The sequence below is a fragment of the Pocillopora verrucosa genome, chromosome 3 (assembly GCF_036669915.1).
Source record: "Pocillopora verrucosa isolate sample1 chromosome 3, ASM3666991v2, whole genome shotgun sequence".
NCBI classification, from domain to species: domain Eukaryota; kingdom Metazoa; phylum Cnidaria; class Anthozoa; order Scleractinia; family Pocilloporidae; genus Pocillopora; species Pocillopora verrucosa.
The window spans coordinates 13,541,768-13,568,345 of record NC_089314.1 but is presented as its reverse complement, the minus strand read 5'-3'; the positions used below and the strand labels follow the sequence as shown (position 1 = coordinate 13,568,345).

Here is a 26,578-nt window from a genome sequence, read left to right as displayed (position 1 = left end):
AAAGTGATTTCACTGACAGAGGTTGAACTGGTGTTTGCAATTCAGGGTCCAAGAATTGCCATCGATTTTGAGGAAGTGTGATTGGTACCTTAACCTTTAACTGACCATTAACTTTTTGGTGAAAACAAATCAGAAAATGTTTAACTTCACAAATTTTCTTTTCTCTGACCCTTCACCTTCCCTGTGATTGTCAGAATTTGTGCACCATTCAAGTCCAAGCATGAGAATCCACCAAGCCCATCACATTTGCAGAGAGCAAACTATTTGCTGTAACTTAAACTCTGAAGGAAATTGTACCTAACAATTGCTATCCTCACCTAGTCTTTCAACTGATGAAAATATGATTAATTTCTGAGAATTTTCCATGCAGATAGATTAGGACCAGTAAAACTGGGCAATGTTGTGGTGCAGTCCCGTTATAAATTATGTGATGGTAATCAAGATATTATCCTTACTAAAAGTAGTTAAATGCTGGGTAAGCACCCTTGATTTCTAAACAAAGCACCAATACTCGAGGATTTCAGTTCATCAGTAACTGGTAACAAAATACTACTCTCGGCAAAGTGTTTCCCACTTGCAAATTTATTCCCTTCTGCTATAACATCATTGTGAACCCAAGACTGACACTGTGCCAAATCAGATAACAATTTGCAAAGACATGTATCCCAGTTAAAAAAAAATGCAATACAAGGCTTGCCAAGAAAAGTCATTTTAATGGAGACAAAGTTTTTGCTAAAACAAGCATTGACTACTTTATCGCTTCTACTAGCCCTGGATGGGTTGCAACAGAAAAGGCACGGTAGTGTAGCATCATTGACTGGCCCCTAGCCAAGTGCAATGCTGGGACAACGTATCATGTTCTATCACTTCAGCTTAAGTGCAATGCTAACAGTGAATCAGCTCAATATACTATATTTAGTAGAGATAATGCAGCTTTGTGCAATGCTGCAATCTAAAACAAAGCCAAACAAGAAAACCTTATCTTCTGCTCTAAAAAGAAAAACAAGGTTAATTCCATAGAAAAATGTTGAAATGATGACAATACAAATTTATCATACAATAATGCAGCTATGTGCAATGCTGCAATCTGAATAAGAACAGAAAAAGTAAAATGCAGCTGTGTGCAATGCTGCTAATACAATCTAACTATCGCAGCAGTAAGGTGCAATGCCACTAATACTAGATAATTAATCTTATCATTCATGAAGTCTCTTATGTTCCACTAACTGTAATGAGCTTATAAAAAGATCAGGATTAAAATTTCACAATAGGATTAAGAAGTCTTTGTCACAATCTTTAACCATGATGTAGTTCAGATTTAAAAGAGCAAGCACATACCCTGTGACACTTAACCCGAACAACATGTCCTAACACAAGTTGAACCAGGTTTAATGACAACAAAAAATCTGACAATAAAAAGGCTGTATACAATGGCATTCTCATGGAATATGTTAAAAGAATTGAGTTTAATGCCAATTACTTCTTAGCATAGGTAATCCTCATGGCATTTGATGGAGTAATTCTGAATCCCTGCAAAGAATCTTTAGCTGTTCCAGATTGCAATTCATTCTCAAACTCCACAAAAGCAATATCTGAACGTCCTGGTACCAAGCGAACTTCTTTGAATCCTGGAAACCTGTGACAATAAAGAGTACGGACAAAGAAACACAAAATAGCAAGAATACTGTCATTTAAACCATTGAAACAATTTTTCATCAAAACTTCGACAGGCTAACCCAAATTGCAATGTACTTTATGGCACCCTCTCTAGCACAAACAGCAGGAGAATTAAAGGAAGGTTCCCATGGTAATTTTAGAAATTTTAGAGGCAACTATGTTTATCCAGGCTAGGTAAGAGAACTCTGAACTTAAGAGGGATTGTCAGAGAAACAGGTACTCTTGCCCCCACATTAAAAGGTTTAACTTTGAAAACAATGGAGACCTTTTTAAATAAACAGATATAAATATATAACGTCAGGCTGATACTTTTCAATTGAATTTATGTGAATGCCATTAATTGAATCACCAAACATCTTGGTGTTTCATATCCTTTTATCTTCCACACCCTGACATAGATATAAATATTCTCTATACTGTTCTCAATACATTTTCTAAGAAGCTGACAAGGAGAATTTGTTTCACAATCAAGAACCCCCCAAGAGTGACTGGCATCTGATTTCTCCCTACAATATCACCCCTGATTCAAACATTGAGATCAAGAGAATACAAGGAAATAATTACCAACTAAAGGAGCTCTTGATTGTTATACAAATTCTCCTTGTCAACACTATAGGAAATGTGTAGAGAACAGTACAGAGAGCTTGCATACTGACATTAAGGTGTAAAGGGCTAAGTAATAATGGCTGTATAATAATCAAGAAGGCTAGAGTCTGGAAATGGTACTGGTTGAACAACATAGACAACATAATTTCTGTTGTCTCCATGGGCAGGTTTGTCAAGAACAAAATACTGTTGGGCTGTTCGGGTGCTGCCACAGCAGCCTGCACTGGAGTTGGGATGGCTGTGGAACCAAAACAAAATCAACAGAGTATTAACAATCAAAACTATCGAAACCTGACTAGTAACTACTATGCAGACAGTTTGGCACATTAAACAAAAGATATTACATCTGATGATAAGAACCTGCTTCAGTAATTTACTAGTATGAACAAGTAAATAAATGCTCCTTGCAGGCAAGCTGTAAATAAAGACACAGCAAAAAGAAACCTTAAACCCTGACTTGTTTCAGTTGACTGTTATTGGGTAAGGGGAGGGTTAAGTGTGCAGTTGCTCAGAGACTGACATACACTGTAAATCCAAAAAAGGCCATACTTCAATGGGATTCAAACCTGTGCCTCCTAGATAATAGTTAAGTGCTATAACTGACTGAACTGTGAAGCCACATCTTGGGAGTAAGACAAATTTCAGTAAAAATTTCTTCTGGATTTCCCAAAAATACAGTCATTGTAAAGATATTACTGAAGAGAGTATTACCATTTGGTGCAACTGGGGCAACTAAAGGCTGAACCACAGCTGTTGGAGTTGCTTGGGCTGCTGGCTGTCGCTTGGCAGGCTTAGCTGTTGTCAGAGTCACACAAAAAGAAAAACATTCCCAAACATGTTGATGGTTGCAATTAATAACTTTCTTATTAGAAACAGGCCTTAGCTAAGGAATAGAAAAATCACCCTGGTTTATAGACTGTTCAATACAATGTTTGATTCCCTGTATTTTGTACAGCATACATGTATATGCAGATATCCAGTATTTGTTGCTAACAGTTTTTTTTCCCATTAATGTCAATTATTTTTGCCTTTCAATACAGTATCCAGTCAAGTTGCAGACGGTTCAACTCACCAATTTATAAAATCGAGTAGAGACGTTGGCGAGTTGGTCTTCTATCCAGTACAACTTATAAGAAGTTAAACATATAGAAAAGTAAAAGTTCTTTAATGGAAAAACAATTTTGTTTCTTCCAACAAAGTTTAAAAGGATCTCATGGCAAATAAAGGTAAACATTGCCAATGACTATAAAAGCTTCAGATGCAAACAAGTTATTGTGCGACAACAACACTTTAAAGACTCATCATGTCAATAAGTGAGATTTTTAAAGAAAACCTGGCCTTCTAGACAAGATCTCTAGCAAAAACGATTCTTGTTATTTCCAACAAAGTTTATAAGGATCTCATGGCAAATAAGCAAGGTGAACATCGCTAATGACTATAAAAGCTTTAGATGTGAACAAATTATTGTGACAACAACACTGTAAAGACTCAGCATGTCAATTGGTCAGATTTTTTTAAGAAAACTTGGCTTTCTAGACAAGATCTTTAATAAAAAGCAATTCTTTTTATTTCCAACAAAGTTTATAAAGATCTCAAGGCGAATAAAGCAAGGTGAACATTGCCAACGACCAAAAAAGCTTTAGACGCAAATGACTCAGTTCTTAGTGTTGGCGAGTTGAACTGTCGGTGACTTGACCATAATTCTTCAATACCCTTCCACCAAAATAAAGCGAAAAACATTTCACCAATAAACAAATTAGAGCTATAAAACACAGAGTATGTTGATTGCTATGCTTGAGTAATATGGGATTTCTACAATTATTTCTATTTTTAAACTGCCTATCACTCATTGAAATACTAAATACATTCAAAACCTGGTTTTCCTCAAACACAAACATCTGATTCTACTCAATACCTTTCTTCCAATCTCTCAAACAACTAAATAGGAAAACTTCTCCTGTCCACTACTGTTGCTAAACATTTTCATATCATAACAAAAAGTGCTGAAAATTAGATAGCAAATGTTTTGTTTTTTCCATTTGCTGATCTGGCTAAATTAGCTCTCTCGCGTCAAAGATGAATTCAAAGATTGTTGTTTAATGTACTCTATACCTTGTTCTGGAGCCTTTCTCTTCTCTCTGGGTTTTTTCTCCCTCTGTACAAATGTTCCATCTTTTTTTGCGACAGCATCAGACTTGCTTTTGGCATACTGTATTCTCTAACGTAAGCAACATGACCAAAAACAATTAATCAAATTTACACAGTTAATCTGAAAAGATTTCTATTCTTAAAAATCACACCTTTACTTTGATAGAAAACTTTCCTCGATTTCACCTTTCCATTACACAACATGGAAAAGCTGTTAACTACTGTTGGTAAAGACTGACAGAAGTACTCATTTTGACGCCTTGAGGTAAACAATTTTTTCTTTGATAAATATTGTTCACATAAAAATTATACTGGAGAAATCAGAAATTCATTACTTTTATGAGCCCTTTGAACACTGAAAATAGCACTCTGAAGAATACTTCATCTCTATTTCGAGAAATATTTCAAAAAATACTTACAAATAACAGGTGAAACATGTTCTTCAAATCAGTAAAAAAATTTTAGTCGTTCAAAATCAACACATCCCACACACTCCAATCAAAGACAGAAAATTCATACTGTGTAATTTTTCCATATTGATAAGTAAAAAGAAATTTCATTAGCATACTAACAATAAATCAGAGGTGGTAAAATTTTCTGTAGACCAATAAAAACCCTAATTTGTCAAAATTGTATTACTTGCTTGCTTGGCACACGTGGAGTTCTTAACTAGCTATAATTTCAAAGCTCAAACATTGGATATTTGAAAAATTAACACTTTCCAGTGAATTGACTTACAGAAAATTTTGGATAAAGATTTTCCAGTCAAATTTTCTCTTATTAATTATGTGAGAGATATTTTGATGCTCATGAAATTAACCACTGAATCTTTAACCCTAAAAACAATTTCTTCTTACTAAAGAAAAAAATTGTAAGTCTTGAAAAAAAAAAAAAAGGAAAGAGAGAGGGAGAGCATGTAAAAGCAATTCTCATTAATGAGAATCCAAGGTTTTTTTTAAATAACTTCACTGTGGGAGACATTTTAATACATAATTCTATTAGATGCTTCTCTTGTGTCAGCACTCTTACCACTTTCACTCCTAGAAGTGATTAACTTGTAACTTCTCCTTAAAATATCCATGCGTAATCCAGCAAACAGGTAATGGGAAAACCCAAACTTATCGATAGTTATCTTGATCTTACACCAAACTATTGTAACTAATATAAAAGGAAATGTGTAGTAGCTAAAGGGGAAAATTAACAATCAGATCTTGAAGATTCAAGTGTTCAAAGGCATAACTTCCTTCTTATGATCAAACTACAACATGTATACCAAGACAGCTGAAGAGTTTGTAGGGGAGAATTACAAATAGGAAAGAATTAACAATTAGATCTTGAAAGTTAATGGGTTAAAAACTACAAGTGCCTCGTTATGATCAAACCACAACATACATACCGAGACAGCTGAAGAGTTTGCAGGCTTTAAAAGACAAAAACTTACCATTGGTTTGTCATAAAATGGAAACCCTTGCATAGAGCGCAGAGCATTGGTGGCGCTCGGCAAGTCTCTAAATACTACAAAAGCCTGACCCCTCATTTTGAGAGTTTTCAGTGCTACAATGTCTAAAATTGGACCAAACTGTGAAAATATGGCATACAGCGACTTCTTCAATTCTAAGGATGAGAGAAAAATGGCAGAATAAGGTAAACAACGTATAGAATTCAATCATGTTCAAATGACAGACATTTAGATCATATGGTAATATACCTGGTGCCATGTAAGACAAACAGGACGTCTTAAGTGATTGTAGTGTATTGGAAAGGGAACTTGGGTCTCTGATAATTCACGAAGTTGTGAAGTAATTGTAGAAAAAGCACTCTCAAGTGGGGATCAAGCACAGTGATTCATGTGGTCAAAAGAGCTCTCAGAATTCAGAATTTTTTAACAAATTTGCAGCTCTTGTTTATATATGGGTTGAAAAATTACTATTGATTTTGCCATCTGTTTGTCTAGGAGAGTGTAGTTCTTACAAGGAATTTTGTTGCTGATTGACATTATGACAACTGAGTGGAAGTCACTAACAGAGTCAAGGGAGATGTTGTGTGAAACATGAGTTTGTTGGTGAGAGAGAAATAGTTCGGGCTACCATTAAGGAAGCCATAAAGCTGTTTGACTTGTCTCTTAAGTCCTTTTCTCTTTCCACAGGAGAATACAGGTGATTTGGATGATAGTTATTCTTCCAACAGAAAAATGCATGCATGCTCTCAGAGCAATGTCTCGTTTCTATCCCTCTCCCCCTTGAAGGACGTTGACTGCGCGGTCTAAGCGGCTAGTTGATTGAGGAGACGAGTGGGTTCAGTCAGTGTTAGAAGTCTTTGACAGCATAATGAAACCAAAGGTAGAAATCAAATTAAAATTTGTTGCTGAAGTATTTAAATAAAAGATGTTGGAATAACAGGTTCAACTAACACAGAAAGCGAATCTTAAGATAAGTTTTGAACCGTAAATAACACGAATAGCTACAAGTGTAGGCCGGCATTAAAAAGTAAGTACACAGATGTCCACAGCCTTAAATTTTGAGTAATTCTAGTTTTAAGCGCATACGTATGTCACTAAGAAACCTTGACTGTAGTTCTCTCAGAGGCTGTGCACTTAAACGAGAAAGAGACAACAATAAAAAGGCCATATAACGCTACTTGTGTGTAGTGCATTCAGCTGAGGAACATTTCAAACCGTTTCGCGCACTACAACTACGTACTGTAGCTAGCTATTTCGGTATGATAAACTCACCCTCCTTCTTGACCTTCTCGTTGAGGTTGTTTATGTAGATCGTTTGATTCGGTGGATTTTCCATTCTTATTCCTCGTTGCCCTTGAATGAACCGTTAACTATTTACGACGTACCCAGCTCGTTTGCAGAAAATAACTGAGTTGGCAAAAGGTCCGCAGAATACTCTTTTTCAGCGCAAAGATGAGAATCAAATACCTTTAACGACAACAAAGCGTCAAAAGAGTAGGAATAATGATAATTAAAAACTCAGATGACCAAAATTGGGATAAGATTTTCTAGATTCTAAAGTGTCAATGGAAGACTACACGAGACAACAAAGTCTCCACGTTTTGCAAGTATCTACGACATGTAAGAACCTCTGGACTGTACCGGCAAAAGATTTCCAAAGGTGCTCCGCAAAATGTTCCACTAGAGTCCAGGGAACTCCGATTTTCTTCAGTACTCGTTCGTGACGAAAGAAAATCTCTCGATTCTAAAGGAACTTAAATTCAGTTGCAAAAGCAATAACCATTTTGTAGGGAGAAAATTGAGTGAGGAGAGAAAAGGGGAGGGAAGTCGTTCGTCGCTGTTGACTTGCCCGTAGAACTGTAATGATGCAAGGAGCAAGAAAAATGTGGCAAACCTTTTATTCTAGAAACCCTAGAAATGTCCTGGTTTCCGAATCCAAGCTTAAGGAAAGTTTTCCTCTTCTTTAATATGCATAAATTTATCATGGGACCCTAGATGGAAAAAAAAAACTTACACGCACCTCGTATTGACTGAACTGTAAAGCAATGAATACCTTTCAGTATTTTATTATGATTCGTCTAAATTAATAACTTAGACATCTTGGTGCTTATATCCAAGTACAAAAAATCCCTCGAAGGCTATTGTGTACCTCAGGTAACTATCAAGAAATGTTGCGCTCGTTATTTGTACAACACAATCACAGAGAGCAATTGAGGCTTTCTGCGTCGTTGCAAAAATCGTTACGAACTTCGCAATCGTGATTCACTGGTATGGATTTTTTTCTCCTTTTCCTATTGCTGCTGCTTGTATACAATAATAAGATATTGAGGTCAAACCAGTACATTTTCCCCTAGTTTTCTCTGTGCTTTACATCGCTCGAGAGCTGGGTCGAGACAAACAGAAAACCACGTTGGCGAAAACGTGTTATATTTTGTTTCGGCCTGACATAATGTTTTTGATACTCAGGTCATTATTTTGAGTATCCTCTGTGTTCCAAGACGTTAACTTCAACTTCACAAACGTGAAAAGTGACTACACGTCATACCCGTTACCAGAACGGGTAATTTATGTTTCAAAAACGTGAGGTTTAGTGATATCCAACGCGTCCAGCCGGGTGGGAGTTGGAGAGGGCTTCCTAGAGAGAAGTAGGGCTTATTAAAAGAATCGAAGGGCTGCGTTTGATGCGGAAGGAAAAGTGGCGGCTAATTTAAACGCCTAGAGCGATAAGTAGACGAAATCAAAGTTGGTTTTTCTACATTACTTTAGACCCAGGGTCATCATAATAGCAGTGACCAAAGGACACAAAGGACAGTCTTGTCTGAGTCTCTAATCAACTACCACTTATTTTAAATGTGGCCTTAGTACTGCTTTCAAATTATAGGTACGTAGTGAATGTATTAAGTGAGTGACTGACACTAGTTATCCCTTAAGCCGTGCCAGCGGCCTGTCGTTCTCTCTGTTCTCGGATGCGAACGTACGTCGCTTCGTTCAAAGTATCGCGGGCGCGCCCTGTTTTGGGGTGTGAAGGTCCCAGCACCTGAACATGAAGCGTTAAAATAAATGTCAGCAAAAGCTGTAACTTAATCTACCTTGAAAAGCACATCACAAATGAGAACTTCATATATTCTAAGAAAAAGATACAATTTTGGAGTAAAGCGGCCACTTTCACCTTACTTGACAGAGACAAGATTTTGCGATCAACAAAAGATTTAAGTAAATACTAACAAAAGGTACTTTTTGACTAGAAAGAAAATTCAGAAGAGGCAATCATAACCCAAGAACGAACCAGGACGGCTAAGGATGAGAAGGATTTAAAAAACCGCAAGTAAAATCCCTTTACACCTAAACACTGATCAGTATACATATTCTTCATACTGTTCTAAATACATTTCCTAACGTGCTGACATGGAGAATTTGATTGACGATCAAGGGCCTCTCTAGTTTGTGATCATTCCTATATTCACTTTTCCTTGGTGTTTGATTTGGGGGTGATATTGTAAGGAGAAATTAGATGCTGGTCGCTCTAGGGGGTCAAAGGTTAATCATACAGGATTTCTGGGCCGCGTAGAAGCTTCTTGGACAATGTGAAGTGTAAGTCAGGGAAATTTTAAATAAACTTTTCCGTCGAACAAGCTGGACCATCATCACCGTTTTGTGTAGGTTTAGGCCGCAATATTACCCCGCCCTAGAGTAGCCTGTTCCAGGGGTTCAGTTAGTTTAATCAGTAAAACGTAGCGCGGCAGAAAACGGCGTGATACTGGAGACGAAGTGAAAAAAAGAGGGAGGTTTGGGTCGGGTCGCATAATGTGCGACTCGACACAAGCCTCCCTCATTTTCGCACTGCCGCTACTATCGCACCGTTTACTGTGACGCTCTGTTTTATTAACTGAACACTTAAACAAGCTAGCGCTACGGTCCCTTTCATTTCTGACCGAATCAAATGTCATTTCAACGATTCTCTCACCTCTTGACACGTTTCATGCCACTTAACGAAGTAATCATAGGCCTTCTGAAAATCTCTGTTGTCTTCGTATAGGATGCCAATGTTTAGATAAAGCCTCAGTGTCAACATATGCTTCTCACCGTAAGTTTTGAGACATAACTCAAAGGATCTGTTAAGCATCTGCACAAAACAAATGTTAAAATAAACGAAAGGCTTGAATGTAAACTTGAGAGGGGAAAGGAAACACCGACCGTTTGGCATTCAATATTTTCAAGTTTCATTAGCGATAATCTGTGTTTCAAGGGAACAAATTTTTGCGGTTCGAGATGACTGATTATTGGGATTCTCCATTCATGAACAACGTGAACAACACATTAAAAGGAAAGGAAGGCAATCTTCCCAAATTTTCTCGCTGTCCGCGGTTCGAGATGTCCGAAATTTCTTTGGGAGCACTCAGCGAGAAGTCCGGGCCACGCCAGAAATAAGAAACAAACTTACTGACTCTCGACGCTCTCTCTTGACTCGCGCGCGACTGACTACGCAAGGAAAGAAGGGTTACCCGTCGTCTAAACACCAATTTGTAACCCACTCTATTACTAACATACGAAGTTCAACTAACAGTTATGAAGAAAGTACACGAAAAGTGTATTTCTATGAAATTTTGAAGACTGAGAAACTACTTCTTATACGACCAGGAGAGGACAAAACAAAAAAGAAAACAAAGATAAAATCAAAGGAAGGGCTGATGAGATTGAAACTTCAAATACCTCTTCTTTTTCCTTGAAATATTTTCGATGACGTGGATTAATGAATGACTTGGTCATGATCGCCTCTGCCATGTGTCCCATGTCTCCATGCTACAAAGGAAAAAAGACAGAATAGGTTTACAAAGCAAGAAAACTACCAAAGTGAATTGAAGCAGGTATTGTCGTCACAATCCCAAGATGCCATTCTCTGCATGATCTAATGAGGAAGTTATCTCTAACACAGAGAGTGCTTATGTCACATCCCTCAAAATTATAAGGAGAGAATTACAAAGTGGAAAAAAAAAAGATATCTTACCCTCATGAAGATGTCGATGGCCTCATCTATATATTTGAAACAATCTCTTCGAGTTTGTTCAGAGTTTTGTGGCTCCAAGTCGGCCACGATACTCAGATGATGAGCAATGAGTATGTCAATCATGGCTGTCTTGTGCTGTGTGAACAACAAGTGAATGATTATGAGCTGACAATAAACAAAAGACAATAAACAACACCGTGTAGAATTCCCCGAGAGGGAGGAGGTGGGTACTCGAGGTAATTTTTCGGCTTTAACACCCTGACCCTGCTTGATGCAAAGTTGTTTACGAATCTCTTTAACTTGTTTGAGACGAAACATTTTGATAGAAAATGACACATCGATCTGATCTAGCCCTGACTAGCAAGAATAAATCTTGAAACGTTGTACCCTTCTTAGGAATAAAGACACGAAAACCATAAGCCGAATGATGGCATGCCCCGTTCAGGCCAAGTAAAAAGGGAGGGGAGGGGGGGAAGGATACGAAAACTTGAGAGCAGTATATAATGGCAGAGGCAAAAATTGGACGCGTTTGTGTTGAAGGTTTGTCATGCAAGATAGAATAGCAAGCTTTCGAACAACGTTAAAGCGAACAGTAATAACGTGACAAGATTTGCATTTGTTGTGAATGAGAGATTTTTTACACTTATCGGAAACATTTGCAGATTAGAAAAGAAAAATGTTTGGTTGCATACCTCGTGTTCCTCACCACTAAGCTTTTTGCGATAACTCAGGGACTTTTTACAGAATTCAACGATTTCCTTGTCCTGTTCCAGTTGATCCATTGTCACGAAGTTGAAGTTCTTTACAACCTGAAAATAAAAGCCGCAATGTTCACGCCAAGTAATGCAACATCATTGTTCCGCAATCAAAGAAATCTCTGAACTCAACACAACATGTTACAACGTCATGCAATCGTGACAAATGTCACGCAATCATCAGTTCACAAATACTACGAGTTACGCGTACCTCACTCTTGGTCTTGGACATAAGTTGATAGATGTCAGCCAGTTTGTCGGTTCGCGCGCCAAGACTTTCCTCTTCTAGTTTAAGCAAATCATTTAGCAGCAAGTGTGCGTCTTCATATTGCCCTGCTTGGATCCTGTATTGAAAAAAAAAAGAAACAATCGTTGCTCTTCATGTTGGACATGCATGTCCGTTTGTATCGCTGAAAGGGACTGGAAAGGAGCGACTAACGATATGCGACATCAGACAGATTCTAAAAAATATATTAGTGGCTTTCATTGACATGATCACAGGTTTATGACTTGTAAATTAGAATCACATAATGAAAAAGAATAAGCAAGGAGTGCTTGAGCCTGTTCCAGGTGATCAGAGCGATTGATAATTCCTATAAAAAATTCCTATGAGTTAGTCTGACGAAGGGCTAACGCTCGAAACGTCAGCTCTTTTACCCTTTACGGTGGCTAATTTACGTTTTCAACTCAGTTGTTAACACTAAATTACCTGCTATACTCTCCCACCGACGCAGCACCACAGTTTCTTTAGAAACTTACCCCTTTATTCTTAAGATGAACAGTTTGGTGTGAAGAACGACACTAGACGAGACGAGCAAACTTTTTTCTTGTCTTCCCCAAACCATAATTCAAGATTTCATTCACAACAGACTTTACGGTACTAACTTGTACTTCAGGGTGGAGGGGGGGGGGAGCCTGGGTGGGGAGGGTGTGTGTACTAAGCTACATGGAGATTCAAGATCGAACAAACACTGTAAAGGCACACGCACTTCTGAGCAAATTGACGGAGTATTCCCCCTCCCCAGGGCCAGGCTTGCACAACCCTACAGACTGTAAAACCGTGAAAGAACTTATCCGTAACTTTTATAGGAATTCTCACACACCAGGGTTTTATTTATAACAAAAGCCATCTGGATAACAAATATTCATTAAGGTTCGTTTACTTACAAGAACATGACAACCATTTCACTTCTCTTGGCTATTTCTTCATTAGGGGCATTCGAGTCACGTAACACCGCTAACGATTCCTTATATAGAGCGGACGCTGTAGCATATCCACCAGCCTGTCACACAACGCATACATTTCATTAAATGTTTACTTGCTCACTGCACTCAGGATGACAGGTGGCGACCGAAATAGAAATTTTGTCAAAAGCGAAAAGATTCTAATACTGATTTGGAAACAAGGCATTGTTTCTCAACGCTGTTTTGGTTAATTGACGTTTATGGAGAAAGCGTTTGGAAGGCAACAGCCGATATGTCACTTACGAGGCTGATATTAATTTTCCTGTGCAGTTCTATGTTGAGCACTTCTGCATGATTTCAGTCAGCGTTTTAAAGCAGAATATACATCCTGGGTTTATATACAAGTACATTAAATAAATATTTTTATCAGTTACCTTTTGCCACGATCTGAGAAGGTCTATACTGAAGTCATCGTTAAAAAGCCGTCCAAATACCTCCCATTCTAATAAGCACCTTGTTAATCTGTTGTTGTCCAATAGCTGCTCAAGGTGATAAGGTAGTTCCTAACCAGGATATCAAAAAGATAGTTACACACCACACCTGAGGATGTACAATCAGCAACCTTAATCCTTCAACTCCTTAGAGTGACAAGCATCTAAGTTCTCCTTACAGTATTATTGCTCAATCAAACATAAGAGAATAAAGGAAATGATCACCTTTAAAGGAATACCTTGATTGCTAAAACAAATTCTCTTAGTCAGTACCATAAAAATGTATAGGGAACAGTAAGGGGAAGATGCAACCTGAAGTTACGGTGTGGAGGGGTGGGGTCGAATAAGAGTTATAAGCGAATATCGAAGAAAAAGCCATCTTGATAAAAAATTTGAATTAACCATTCAGAAGCAAAACTTCGAAAGCCAGAGTTTTATTACTTTTCTCTAAGAACTCAGAGTGGTCCGAGGAAGATATACTTGACATGAATTTCTTCTGAGCTAATCGGCGCATGGGCACTCTGTAATCAGCTTCATATTCAATCTCGTATCCTTTCAATTCTTAATTTTGGTGAGACGAAAAAGTATCACCAAAAGGAAGCGGGATAATACGACAGGGTTATTAAAAAAAACTGTGACCAAGTTACCAATGAAATTAGGCGAATAACTAATCAACATTCAGAACAGGGCTCTTTCTACAGAAGTTTACCTCTGATTTGCGATCAAAATCTTCACTTCCTTCGAAGAACTCCGCGTGTTTTCCATGCCAGAAAGTATACTGATGTTTTGTATATCCCTCTGATCCTGAGAAATACCTTTGCATGGAGAGAATTTGACACAGTCATACTTGATGAAAAAAAATTAAATTGAAATCAGAGTCATGCTCAAGGGCTGTTATTTATTGTACAATCAATTCAAACCATGCACAATTATTTGAATTTTTTCCTCCTTGAGTGTTTGGTGGAAATACTGGTAAACTAAGGTGACCATCACCTTCTCCAAGCGGTAATCATCGAAAAACACTATCTTTGAAAAAGGTAGTGTTTCAAGCAAGTACAATACATGTGAGCGGATGTTTGACGTAAAACATTAAGATTGTCAAAGCTCTGTTTTAATTGGGTCTTAGACGAGGAAACTTCCTCCGGGAGTCTTCCTATATACATCTACTCGGTAAAGGGTTGACTCCAAATGTTTAGTAAGGGACACAGAGGCTCTTATTACTGGGGTGAGGGGGAAACCTACTGTCGCGTAACAGAAGGACAACAACTCCTCCCTTATTGGAACAAACACATACAGAGTTACGAGCGATTAGAGGAGGAGAGGAAAAATGTCGTTGGAAAATACCCTATACTCACTTTCTCCTTACAGCTTTACTGATAGATCTGTGATAGAAATCCAATCTTCCCTCGCCCAAGTCTCCACACGGTCGAAGCAGCGGTTTCAAGGCTCGGTACACCAACGCCCATTTGACAGCCGGCAGAAATTTCTTTTCGTTCTTTTGTTTCCGGCCAGTAGCTTTTTTCGCTTCATCTTCCTTTTCTTCTTTGTCCTCGTCTTTCTGTATGTATGTCTCGTCCACCTGCTTGGCCAGTTTGTCTGCTACTGTTAGATTATGATCTGGAGCTAAAAGTTGAAAACAAACGAACGAATCAAAAAACAGTAATTAACATAAAAAAATAATTGGGATGTAAGTTTCTAGAGAAACTGTGGTGCTGCGTCGCTGCGGGGTTTTACACTTTATCAACCGAGTTCAAAATGTAAATTGGCCACCGCAAAGAATTTCGAAAACTGACGTTTCGAACGTGAGCCCCTCGTCAGGCATCACCCACATGAAACTTGTGATACAGGTATTAATAAACTGTGAATAACAACACTACTTGAAAATTTACCTCGTTTACAAACATATTCGTGCGCAATTATTGCAATACAGACATCTAAATAATTGCTTTACTCTTTCCGCAAATTTGTTCCATTGTAATTTTAACTCTCAGCAAGAATCAAAGGAACGTCGAAGGAAGACATTTTCATAAAAGCGGGGCGCTTAACAATGATTTGATGATAAAACTAAATATTTTTTCCCTATTTTTCTCACTTCTGTATTTATAAATAACTTCAATCAGTAAAATTATTTTGTGTTAAGAATGAATCATTGTCAGTTTTCTTTTTCGGTTAAGCGAGGTGAACAAACTCTTTAGTTCAAAACCAAGGGCGTAACTAGGAGGGGAGGGGAATCTTGGGATCTGGGAATCCCCCCCTCCTTTGTACGCTTCTTTTTGTCACATTAAGTAAAACGCGGTGTATGGAGGTCGACATGACAATCTCGTAAGTATCCTCTGTTTGACACAGAGTGGCAACCCTCCCCCTTTGGAAAAATCCTTAAAATACTTTGTTTCAATTCGATTCTTGGCATAACTTCTGTTTTACTGTGTTTGAGATATGTTGATGGATCATAATACCAAAATAGGACTAAGGATATAATGAAATTATTGACTTAAATCCCTCCGTCATCTACGTGAAGTAGTTCAATAATTGATCGAATCTTTGACCTGCAACTTGAATATTTGGTATGAGGAACCTGTGGGGAGACAAACGACTTCAGCTCACCTGAGTCAGTCGTTGTTGCTTCTGTTGTTGTGATCTGATCTGATTCACCCTCGACGTAGGGGGGTGGGGTAAGTGTGGATTCTTCCGCCAGCATCTGGAGCAGTTCTGTTTCCAGCAGACCGTGTCGTGACGTCTCCAATAGACATACTGTGGCTACTACAACTTGACCGCCGTTTTCTTCTTCAAACCGAGTCAGAACTTGTTCTTCCAAACTAAAAGTAATACAACAAACATATTTGACGTTTGCCAAGACAGGTTGGACTACTGCTATCCTTCATCGCTACAGCTGATGCCGTGGCAGTTACTCACCTAATCAGATCATCAGACAAACTTGCGATCTTTTCGTCCATTAGATTGAACACTCCGTACACCCTGAGCTCCTCACACGCCAGTGTTAACCATAAAGGATTTGCTGAACCCTGCTTCTCCAACAACATGGACATCTGTCTGTCATCCAACCGTTTGTTGTACAGTCTTAGAATGTTCTCAACGATAAGCTAAAGAAATAAAAGAAAAAGTAATAAGCCTTAACCAGTTCCATAAACTCAAGTTAAGAAACGCTAAAAGAGCTTTTCATAAGGATCGAGGATCGAGGATCGAGGATCGAGGATCGAGGATCGAGGATCGAGGATCGAGGATCGAGGATCGATGTTTCGCGACACCTGAATCTAGTTTTGAGAATCGAATATCAATAATCGAGTTTTTAAGTTCGACTCGAGTCTCTATCCTGGAGATTCTTGAGAATCAATGACCAAGTTTCAAGGGATTGTGAAAAATTTCAGCAGTTCTTTCATACCTTTCTAGACTGGTAATCAAGCTGACCACAAGTGATCTCTCTCGGTCCAGACTTATAGGATCTCAGGAGTCTGTGACATTCTGTGTCATTGATCATGGACAGCACCACCTTAACATTCGGTGAAAGGTTTTCCGGTAGCCACCTGGTTAAATACTGGATCTTATCATCGTCCATCTAAACAAAGAAAGACGTCACCTCTCCGTTAAACCCTTTTTGAAAGAAGCAAACCCTTTTCTTTGCCTTTGCTGCAGATCAACAAAGAACCCTTTAACTCTCATGAGTGACCGAGACATAATTTCTCCTTGCAATTTCAATACAAAATCAAGCAGACAGGTGATGAGAATAAAGGAAAATAACACTCATAGGATTATTAGTAGAGCTGATTAACATTCTCCCAACTGAAAAAGTATGTAAAAAGAATTGTATGGCAGACAGTGAGGGGAATTACTGATGAGATCTTTGGAACGTAAGTGTTAAAAAAGTAAAGCAAATCTTGAGTTAAACCAAGCTACGGTTAGTAAGTTTAAAACCCCGCGCTTCAGGCAGTTTTTTTGTTTTTACTTCGAGTTCTCATTGACTAAAAGAGATATTTTTCCTGCTATGATTGGCTGTTGCGATTGCTTTGGTTCAGGTTTTACGACAGTAAATTCAAAAGCACTTTTTTAATTTTGGGTTTCCTTCTTCATAAAAGCAAGTCTTTATGGTGGGAAAAAATAAGTACGAAGATAGTGAAGCAGCGCACCTGGTTAATAGCATCCACAAACACAACACAAGGCTTTGTGTTCTTATTTGACAAAAGACTGTTGGTCAGTTGAACTAAAGAGTCCAAGTCACTGACTACATCTCGCTACAAGATAAAAACACACAAAATTGGACGGGGAAATCTACGGACAGAGTACTGGTCTTTGTGATACGGAGATACTAGAATACCGGTTATCCCCATCCCCACACCCCCCCCCCCCCCCACTCCAACGTAGTAATCCCCAGCAGTTTATTTGTTTTAAAGGGCTTTTGATACAAAACTTCGAGAAAATATGTCAATTCCACCTACACTATTCTTAGAACGGTAAGCTTCTAAAGAAAATGTCAGTGGTCGGCTGAGGAGTGTAACAAGATAATTTGGTTTATCAATTGAGTTGATAACGTAAATTGGCCACCGTAGAGAGTTTCAAAGCTGACGTTTCCTTTAGTCAGAGCGAATGGAATTCCATTCTCAGTTGACAACACCAAATTATCCAATTGTTCTTAGATTATCTCTCGAGCGGAAGTCTGTTTTCCAAGACGTCCGCATGAGTGCTAATCTCGATTTGATGTTAAGAGTGAAGTGAGTAAAATAATGGCGGACGTCGCCGAGATTAGTTTTTTTTGATAAAAGCGATTGCAAAAAGAAAAGAAATGGTAATGCCAATTTTAATTTTTTTTTCAACCTAAGCAAAACTTCAGTGGAATTGAAAAATACCAGCCGCATTTTGTCGTAGTTTCCCTTTGTGACTCCCGTTCGAGACTGACCTAGCTAGGATTCCGACGAGCGCACTACAGAATCCCCTAACCAAAAAATACATCACTTATGTAAGAGATGTAATGCAAAGCACACGTTTGTCACCTTGGAAACATTAATCTCCCTTGACAACCTCTGCAAGAAGAAAGCCAGATCAGTGGAACCAGGTGTGGCTCCAACAAAATGAAAAAACACTTTGCACGGCGATCCCCTGAAAAATAAAATGAACAAATACTTCTATCTTCAAGACATTCGGGTCTAAAGTAATTGTCAAAGTAGTGGCAATCTATTCAAGTAAAAAAGATCGTTGAAGATAAGCTGAACTGGACCCTTTGAATCCCAAGAGTGATAAGCTTCTAATTTCTCCTTACAATATCACCCCTGAATTACACAATTAAGGTCAAGAGAACAAATGAAATGACCATCAACTAAAAAGGCGCTTGATTGCTCAACAAATTCTATTTATAGAGAATAGTATAATGAATATGCATACAGGTGTTAGAGCGTAAAAGGTTACAGATATTCCTAAAAAAGGTACTGTATATCGTCCGCTAGACAAAATATGATTTCTGTCTTTTCTTTATGATCATACGGGAACGACGAATTCACTAAAATTTGCCTTGCTCCAAGCATGCAGTTTTGTAGCTCGGTCGCTCGTGGCGTCCTAGAAGTATCAGGGAGGCAGAGGTTCGAATCCCGTCGAAACCTGAATTTTTCAGTTCGCCTGAGAGGAGGATCTTTATCTTCATATATCGTCCACTCGGCGAATTATGATTCAATTCATTGAATTTGTAAAAATGAATGAGGATAAGTAGCATCTGTACGTTAAGAGGTGTAAATTGAACCCTAAAATGCAAGCAATATCAACCTCAATGGCATGGATTTTAATCATTTCTTCCAAAAGTTTAGTTTCATTTCTTACTTGGCCCCAGGCAGTTCTCCTCTTTCAGCCTTAGCTAAAGCATCACTGGCACTCTTGGCCATAATGGCTGACTTTCCTGAGCCTGCATTACCAATAAGCAGCAACGGTGCATTGGAAGTGTCGTTCACAATGTAGTTCGCTATCTAGAAAAACAAAACATTCGCACAGCGTAAGAGAAAGCCTTATCATAGCACTATTCAGGCACTCACTCAGTAAACAGGACGTACGAGATAAAACGTGGAAAGTTTTGAAGGATTCCCTCTCCATATTATACTTAAATTAATTCATAAAACTCCTTTGTACCTACCTCGTCAAGAATCTTGTCTCTTCCAAGAACCACTTGTCCTCGAGTGTCCAAAAATGACTACAACAAGAAATAGGGAGCAAGGGAGATTTATGATAGCAACACAATCCTTCAAATAACAGCCTGTCTTTAAGTGTTTAACTGATGCATAAAAAATTGTGAGGTTCTGAAAACAAAGCCTACATATCCAGGAAGGGGATTTTTTCTTCAGTCTGCAAACCATCTGTTACTCTGAGTGTTTTATTGCAGCCCCAAGTTATTTATAAGAGGGCGTACAGGAAAACCAAAGTCAAACCTCATGTGCTGTCTTTTGAGCTTCAAGCGGATCTTCTGGGGTTGGATCGAGAGGATACTGGTGTTCAATACGACTTTTGAAGAAATCAAAAACCTAAAGAAGAACAGGAGATCGACATTAACATCTGAATGCACGTTACAAGCACAACAGACGAAGTTAAAGAAACTCCAAAACCAAGAGTAATAAAATCAAACTCACTGTTTTGTAAAAGACTGATTCTGAGCCGTTTATTCCATTCAGCTTCACTTCCCTCTCATCCTGTAGCTGTGCACTCTTTTTTACGCTGCTAGCGTCACAATCAACTTTGTAGTGAACAATGTTCTCAGCCTTAAACACAACACACACAGCACCAATTTTGTTACCCAGTCACAACAACTTTTTCGTAAATCGTTTCTACCAGCAGACATATGAGTCTCTTCATTCTCTGTCTCTTGATCGTTTTTTACAATCTCTTCATCGGCAAATAAGTGATCGCACCAATGTGGTAAACGAAAGTGTTACAGGAGTATCGTTCAGCTCACTAGAATTCATGTACTGCACGTGAAATGACCTCCCATTGATATTAGGGATTTTTTCGGTTGGAGGGGGGAACCCAATTTTTTTTACTGCCCACTATTTTACAGTTGAATTTTACACTTTATATTTGAAAAAATGGGCTTGGGGCCATAAAGGGTAATTTTTCATGATACCAGAAATGATCAAAACACTCCAGCCTCTCAAAATTGTTCAAATCACTTTTCAAGTTACCCTCTACTCTTGAAGAAAGATTCAAGTTACATGTATTTCTCCCCTTGTTTAAGAGCAAACTTACAGGGAAATGTTCCTTTAGCATTTCTTTAAGTTTCTTCATTTTTTCCGTGCACAGGGCATTGCCATCTACAAAGGCATCTTTGATTTCATTAGGTAGGGTTTCTGTGAACTCATCATCTCTGATCAGGAATAGAGCTGAAATGGAATCAGGGTTGATAATCAGTCATGATTCACCAGATAAACAAAGTGGCTCATTGATTTTTTTTGTGTGGACTTGGGGTCTAGAGGGAAAATAACTTTGCAATGGACAGGTATCCCTGAGAGTGGGAGCAGTAATATCTACTCCCCTCATCCTATGGAAACCAGGATATGCATATGAGCCACTTAGCTCCAGTACAGAATTTACTGTTTTATCATGATTCAAGAGCACATGTTAGTTGTGAGTAACTAATGTGAAACACCTGTATGGTTGGATGCCAATAAACAAACAATAGGCCACAGGTCAAATATAAGGGTGAGTACAAAGACTATTAAGGGGGGGGGGTCAGTGGAAGGTGAAGGGCAAAGAGCAAAAAGGTGTGGGGTGGAGACAGACTTTGGTGTACTTCTTGCCCTTCACACCAAAGAAAAAGAAGACACCAAATACACAGGTAAAGTGATTGCAAGGTTACTTGTTCATCATCAGGCTTCTCTCTACCCACCATCTTATCACCTCTCATCCCCATTTAGGAGAAGAAAAAGAAATGGAAACAGAGTTGTCACAAAGATTTTTAGTACAGGGACTTTGCTTTTTCAGAGATGCACTATGAAATGCACCAGTTGCCAGCTTATTTTAACAACCCTGGGAAAGTAGAAATAAATGGTACTCTCATTTTTGTGCTCTTATTGGAAGAAAAGACATGGTTCTTAAAGAGAAACTAGATTTTACTCATGTCAGTGACCAATAAATGAGATCATGGTACCTTGAATAAGAATTTGCACCCACAAGCCTCATTTCACCAATTGCCATACATTCATTGTATGAATATGGTTAGAACAGTGCAAAGAAATTACACTATCACTTTTAGAAATGAAAAGGTTATTGGAATCCCCAAAATAAATTGTACAAGTAGTTTTTCAACTAACTACTCACCATTAGGGTTGCACTTGCGAAACGCGCCATGTACAATTTCCATTTCTGTAAGAGACAAGCCATAAACCCAGCCATACTGCACAGCTAAATTATATGTTAGGTCACCAAATGTTGGTATCCAGCCTGCACGAGCACTATTAATAAAAAAAAACTATTAATATAAATATCTTGTGATTGTTTAATCCTTGTCAGGGTAAATTAGGGTGAACATGTCACAATCTAGACTGGTAGAAGATATTTGCTTCGTACAATGTCACACTCCACCAAAGAACTTTTTAGGGAACTTGGAAAGAAGTCTTTAAAGGGAGGGGTTGGTTTGACTGGAATACAATCCTTCTCACATGGAGAATAGGATACTCCTTCTCTATTTTAAACTTCATACCACAATGGCTTGTATCCGTCAGTAAAAGGTCTTGTAAGCATAATCTTTGTATCATAGGGATTCAGGTAGATATATTCCTTAGGAAATCCATTTTAACAACATGAACTGTTGATTAGATTGACATGCACTTCATTAAGAAAAAGGATACATTACCAGATAGCTGTAATAAATTATAATACTTTTAGGTAAATCATGCATGAATTAACCAAGTAAGTCACAGGGTTAGTTAATAATAAGCATCAGTATAATAATTGTATGTAAGTTTGAAAATCCATAATTCTTAAAATTTTTATCTTGCATTCCTATAAGGTATTTCATTTTAAAGTGATATGTGATATGTTAGAATACCTTTGTAAAAAGAAAATTAGAAAATTAAAAATTACATTAAAAAACTCTCTTTACTGTCTGCCAAACAATTCTTATAATGTCAATTCAGAGAACTTAGTATTGGATAAAATCAGTTAAATCGTAATTGATATTTTTATTTACCCACATCACTTGTCTGTTTGATATTGTATTGATGTTGTAAGGGGAAATTTAGTCTTATTCACTTATGGTAGTTGAAGGGTTAAATATAATTGGTTTGTGAAATAACAAGTAATCGGCTCCACCATGCACAAGACATTCTTTGGTGTTATAGCTAACAACTTGCCCATGAGCAGCAATAATAAGGCAAGCTTACCAGTTGAGATTAAGAAAATATGGCACAATGTTATCTTCATAGCAACGATCAAGCTCGCCAAGACAGATCTTGATAGTCTGTTCAGTTGAGCTATCTTTAGGAACTCCCTAAATTGGAAACAGAACAACCTTTAATCCACTTCTATTCAACACCAGTCATGTGCAGGGAGTGATCTAATTGCTGCAGCAAGAGGTCCTTTTATATGCTCACTAATTCACTGCCCTTTTTTCTGACAAGATGTAAATAGATGTCAGATAGTAAGCTGCCATCATCAAAATTTTAAAAGAACTTAGGTGGAGTTAATATGCCAGGCTTCCAAACAAAGGGGCTGATAATTTTAGACTTATCCTGTATGGTTAGTTAGGCATGGCAAAGCTGAATTTTCTTTTTTGCAAAAGAGGACTGCTTTTTGATGCTCTTTCAAACATGTACCAAACTAATGTTAGGTCTGTCTGATATACTTGTTATCACAGTCATTGCATGGAATAGAATAAATAGCATCAGTTTGTTGTTCTTTCATGACAGGATCCTAAGGTTTGGCAAAAAAAATGCCTTCAAGTCTGAAAAGGTTTTTGAGCAACTCTAGTAATTTCACTAACTTTTGTTTCAGAAGTTTTCATGGTGTTATTTTGTAGTATCTTGTAACAACATGTAGTTTGCATATTTTGCATTGAGCCCTTCGTTTAACAAAATTCTAAAAGCTTTTGCCATCTTTGGGTTAATTTAACTCTCCATTGTTCAGCTAGTCAAATAATTTTCATGGTAGATTAACACTCACCCATCTTAAGTCACACTCCACAAGGTGAAGTTTTCTTTGTTCACACCAAAGACGCAGGTCTGGGAAAACCTAGGGACAAATTTTTGAAACAGCATGATAAAAATTTCTCAAAACTATGTTATAAACCTGCTTCTAAGATACATCTCTCTGTGATCAACTTTTATACTGTAATGATGTGAGAAATAATATTTGTAAAAAATATCTTACAGTTCAGTCAAAATGAACTTCAGGTTGAAAAATAAACGATTTCAAACTTGCTTGTTTGTACTGTTCTTTGTTAAAAAATCATTACAAATTAATCTCTCAAACAAAGGAAATACAAATTAGACTAGTTTGAAATCATTTCAACATGAAATTCATTTGAAAAAGTACATGTAAAAAAGTGATATACATATTGATTTAGGTGTAACATTTCATCATTCAATTCTTTGATCTTATTCATACTGTTCCAAATGAGTACATTAAATTCTAAATAAGTGCAAACAATTTTGCATGTAAATCATGAAAATCATTTCTAAGCCATTAACCAACACTTTTTCAAGTTACAAACAAGAGCATCAAGATGAAGAGAAATAAGAGTTGCTACATGAATTACTCATTTCCTTAGTGAATTTGTACTTGTCAAAATGAAGTAAGCTTTTCCATGGCAAAAGCAGATGGCATTTCTTGTTCGCTGAGACTTGATGATAACATGTTGTCAAAGCAATTGACAAAAGTACCTAATCCATTCCCTACAGTTTAACATGCAAATATACTCATATTTTATCAATATGCAAAACTTAGAACATGGTATTAAGATGCCAATATCTTGTAAATTTTAAATTTGGGCAATAAATTAATTTGTAGGTCAGATTACATCAAGGAAGCTTGATAGAAATTCGCCATCTTGTTTTGATTACTAATTAAATAACACAACACAATCTTGGTAAAAGAAAATTTGTCCTCTCACTGTGGTCTTCAAAGAGTCTAGAGTCTAGAGTCTAGAGTTTTTTTCTCCTCATAAGACGATCTGAGTAAGAATGTCCTTTCATTGTGGTCTTTAAGAGTCCAGACTCTAAAGTCGTTATTCTCCTCTCATACGACGATCTAATCTTTATGAGTAAGAAAATGGTTCTGATCAAACTGTTCTTGTCAACAGTCATTACATATTTAACTTTTCTCTGTTACAGGTATTTAGAACGGGACAGAACTTTGAGTTATCGTTTAAGGTTATACATGAAAATAAAGCAGAAATTTTATACAGAAAACGCTCTCAAGTAGGGTTTTTACATCTTACAAGAGGAATGAAGCACACGAAAATCAAACGCTGTAAGCAATTAGCTTAAAACCTCTTTCTTTCGTCTACTGCGAGACTTCTTCGTAAGCACTGTTTTTGGTTCAGCAGATAGATTATTTTCTATCGATTGTATTCTGTCGTGTATAATACAACCCACCTCTTTCACAAGAGCTTCCCTCTCGGCGTGAAAATCACGGAAAGTTGAAGATACAAAGAGTCTTATCGTTTTCCAACCTCGTCGATTCTTTACAGAGTCCAGCCTCCATTCCCTGTTTCTGTCACATGTCTTCTTCACAATCGCCCACATATTTTCAGGATCGCTTGGACGTAAAGCTGCGACTTCTTCGTAGGAGAGTGGGTGAAATTCCCTACTGTCGATATACTCGTGCTGGTTTTCAGTTTCGTTCTGTTCGATGCGCGGATTCTCCGGTTTGCGACTATCCTGTTGGATGCTTCGATGCTGCCCCGGTTTATCGTCGTGAGTTTTGGAGGGCAAAGGTGCTCGTGTTTGATGTGCAGTGCTTACAACTGGAGGCTTCGAGGTTCCGCAACCCATAGAACTATTAATACAAACAAGGTCAGGATTAGGTATCCGCGAGGTATTGAATCAACACCAAAACCTAAAGGTTCCGAGGCAGTATCCAAAATCAGCCATCGTCGACCACGCAACACTGTCCTAACTACTTATCATAAATTTTCATAAAATTGCGTTATTGTTTTCAAGACCAAGTTTTGTTTAGCATTTTAATATCACGTTGCTTGTAGCAACGGCGTTGTTTACTACTTTCACGCACATGAATGGAGAAAACACAAAGGGCTAATTTCCTTACAAAATTTTCGGTCGGCGGCCATGGTGAGCCCAACAGTGTGTCTTCCAGACCCAGTCTCTTTTTTGCTAATGAAGAACGTTCTCCCCTCAAAAAGCCCTCAATACCGTAGTTACCGAAAATCGCTTACTGATCAAACATACAACCGTGCAAAACGCCCTAAAAGCTTTAAATATCTGTACTCAATCAGTCGCAACTTAAAAAGAGCACTTTGTGTTTTCCATACACGATTAGGCATTGATTTTCAATTCATAATAAAGCGGAGGTGTTTTACATTATCACATTGAGGACATTAACGAGACTACCTAGCGCATTTCCTGTGGTATTTTCTTTCGAAAGTCACGGAAATTTGCATTCCTTATAATTTCCCAAGATTTAGACACCAACAACACCAAAAAAGGATTAAAGAAATACGCCGATACTTACCGGTTGTGAGTTTTTCTCCAATATCACCGTACCGACGAATTTGATAGTCATGCGTACGTGCTCTCATAAATTTTATGAAGTGATATTTTGTATTAAGGTTTTGACGACTTCCTAATCTCAGTTCTTTGTTTATAGCTCAATTACCAGGCAGTCTGGACTCAAAATTTATAATTATCCGTAGCTAGCCTTCTCAATGTCATATGATAACATAAAAAGTACACCACTACAATTGTACTTTGGTTGGTAACTCGTTATGCAGAAATACCTTTTTTTATTTTTTTAGTAATCACCCATAACAGATCCCTCTCGCGCTTATCCGCTCCTCAGCTAGTAAAATTCCCTCCGTTTCAAACCTCAAGTATCAACGAAGCTTGTGTTTGGTTTTGTCACGCAACCCTAAAAGTGTTTTGCGTGAGGCGGCATTCTGAAGAGTTATTATTTATCACATGGAGGGGTCGGGAAAGATTTTCCAGGATCACATGGTTTTCAAGGGCAACGGGGTAGGGATAAGTCGTCACCAACAAAGTATAAAGGGAAGACTATGGAAAATCGACTGCAAATTATCGGTCATAAGGATATT

General features: G+C 37.8%; 2 protein-coding genes across 5 annotated transcripts; both read right to left on the bottom strand.

Annotated features, from left to right (window-relative positions):
• Window positions 1–693: 693 nt before the first annotated feature.
• Window positions 694–7,515, bottom strand: LOC131771975 (U1 small nuclear ribonucleoprotein A-like). Its single transcript, XM_059087877.2, has 6 exons — window positions 7,163–7,515; window positions 5,873–6,045; window positions 4,396–4,501; window positions 2,995–3,078; window positions 2,404–2,521; window positions 694–1,636 (listed from the first exon to the last, which is right to left on the bottom strand). The coding sequence occupies exons 1-6, from the start codon at window positions 7,224–7,226 to the stop codon at window positions 1,477–1,479; spliced, it is 705 nt and encodes a 234-aa protein (XP_058943860.1). The 5' UTR covers window positions 7,227–7,515; the 3' UTR covers window positions 694–1,476.
• Window positions 7,516–7,914: 399 nt separating this feature from the next.
• LOC131771982 (TPR repeat-containing protein DDB_G0287407) lies at window positions 7,915–26,385 on the bottom strand. 4 transcript variants are annotated; one of them, XM_059087888.2, is made up of 25 exons: window positions 26,264–26,385; window positions 24,903–25,305; window positions 23,470–23,538; window positions 22,692–22,798; window positions 21,628–21,761; window positions 20,557–20,690; window positions 19,944–20,072; window positions 19,746–19,838; window positions 19,454–19,510; window positions 19,147–19,289; window positions 18,330–18,435; window positions 17,469–17,573; window positions 16,727–16,900; window positions 16,240–16,427; window positions 15,931–16,142; window positions 14,682–14,949; window positions 14,036–14,141; window positions 13,270–13,398; window positions 12,818–12,933; window positions 11,862–11,994; window positions 11,588–11,704; window positions 10,896–11,030; window positions 10,601–10,690; window positions 9,855–10,013; window positions 7,915–8,927 (listed from the first exon to the last, which is right to left on the bottom strand). In XM_059087888.2, the coding sequence occupies exons 2-25, from the start codon at window positions 25,299–25,301 to the stop codon at window positions 8,817–8,819; spliced, it is 3,414 nt and encodes a 1,137-aa protein (XP_058943871.2). In that variant the 5' UTR covers window positions 25,302–25,305; window positions 26,264–26,385; the 3' UTR covers window positions 7,915–8,816. The 4 variants fall into 4 exon arrangements, with proteins under 4 accessions (XP_058943871.2, XP_058943870.2, XP_058943869.2 ...); XM_059087887.2 differs by lacking the exon at window positions 26,264–26,385 and adding an exon at window positions 25,999–26,094; XM_059087886.2 differs by lacking the exon at window positions 26,264–26,385 and adding an exon at window positions 25,576–25,710.
• Window positions 26,386–26,578: the final 193 nt, after the last annotated feature.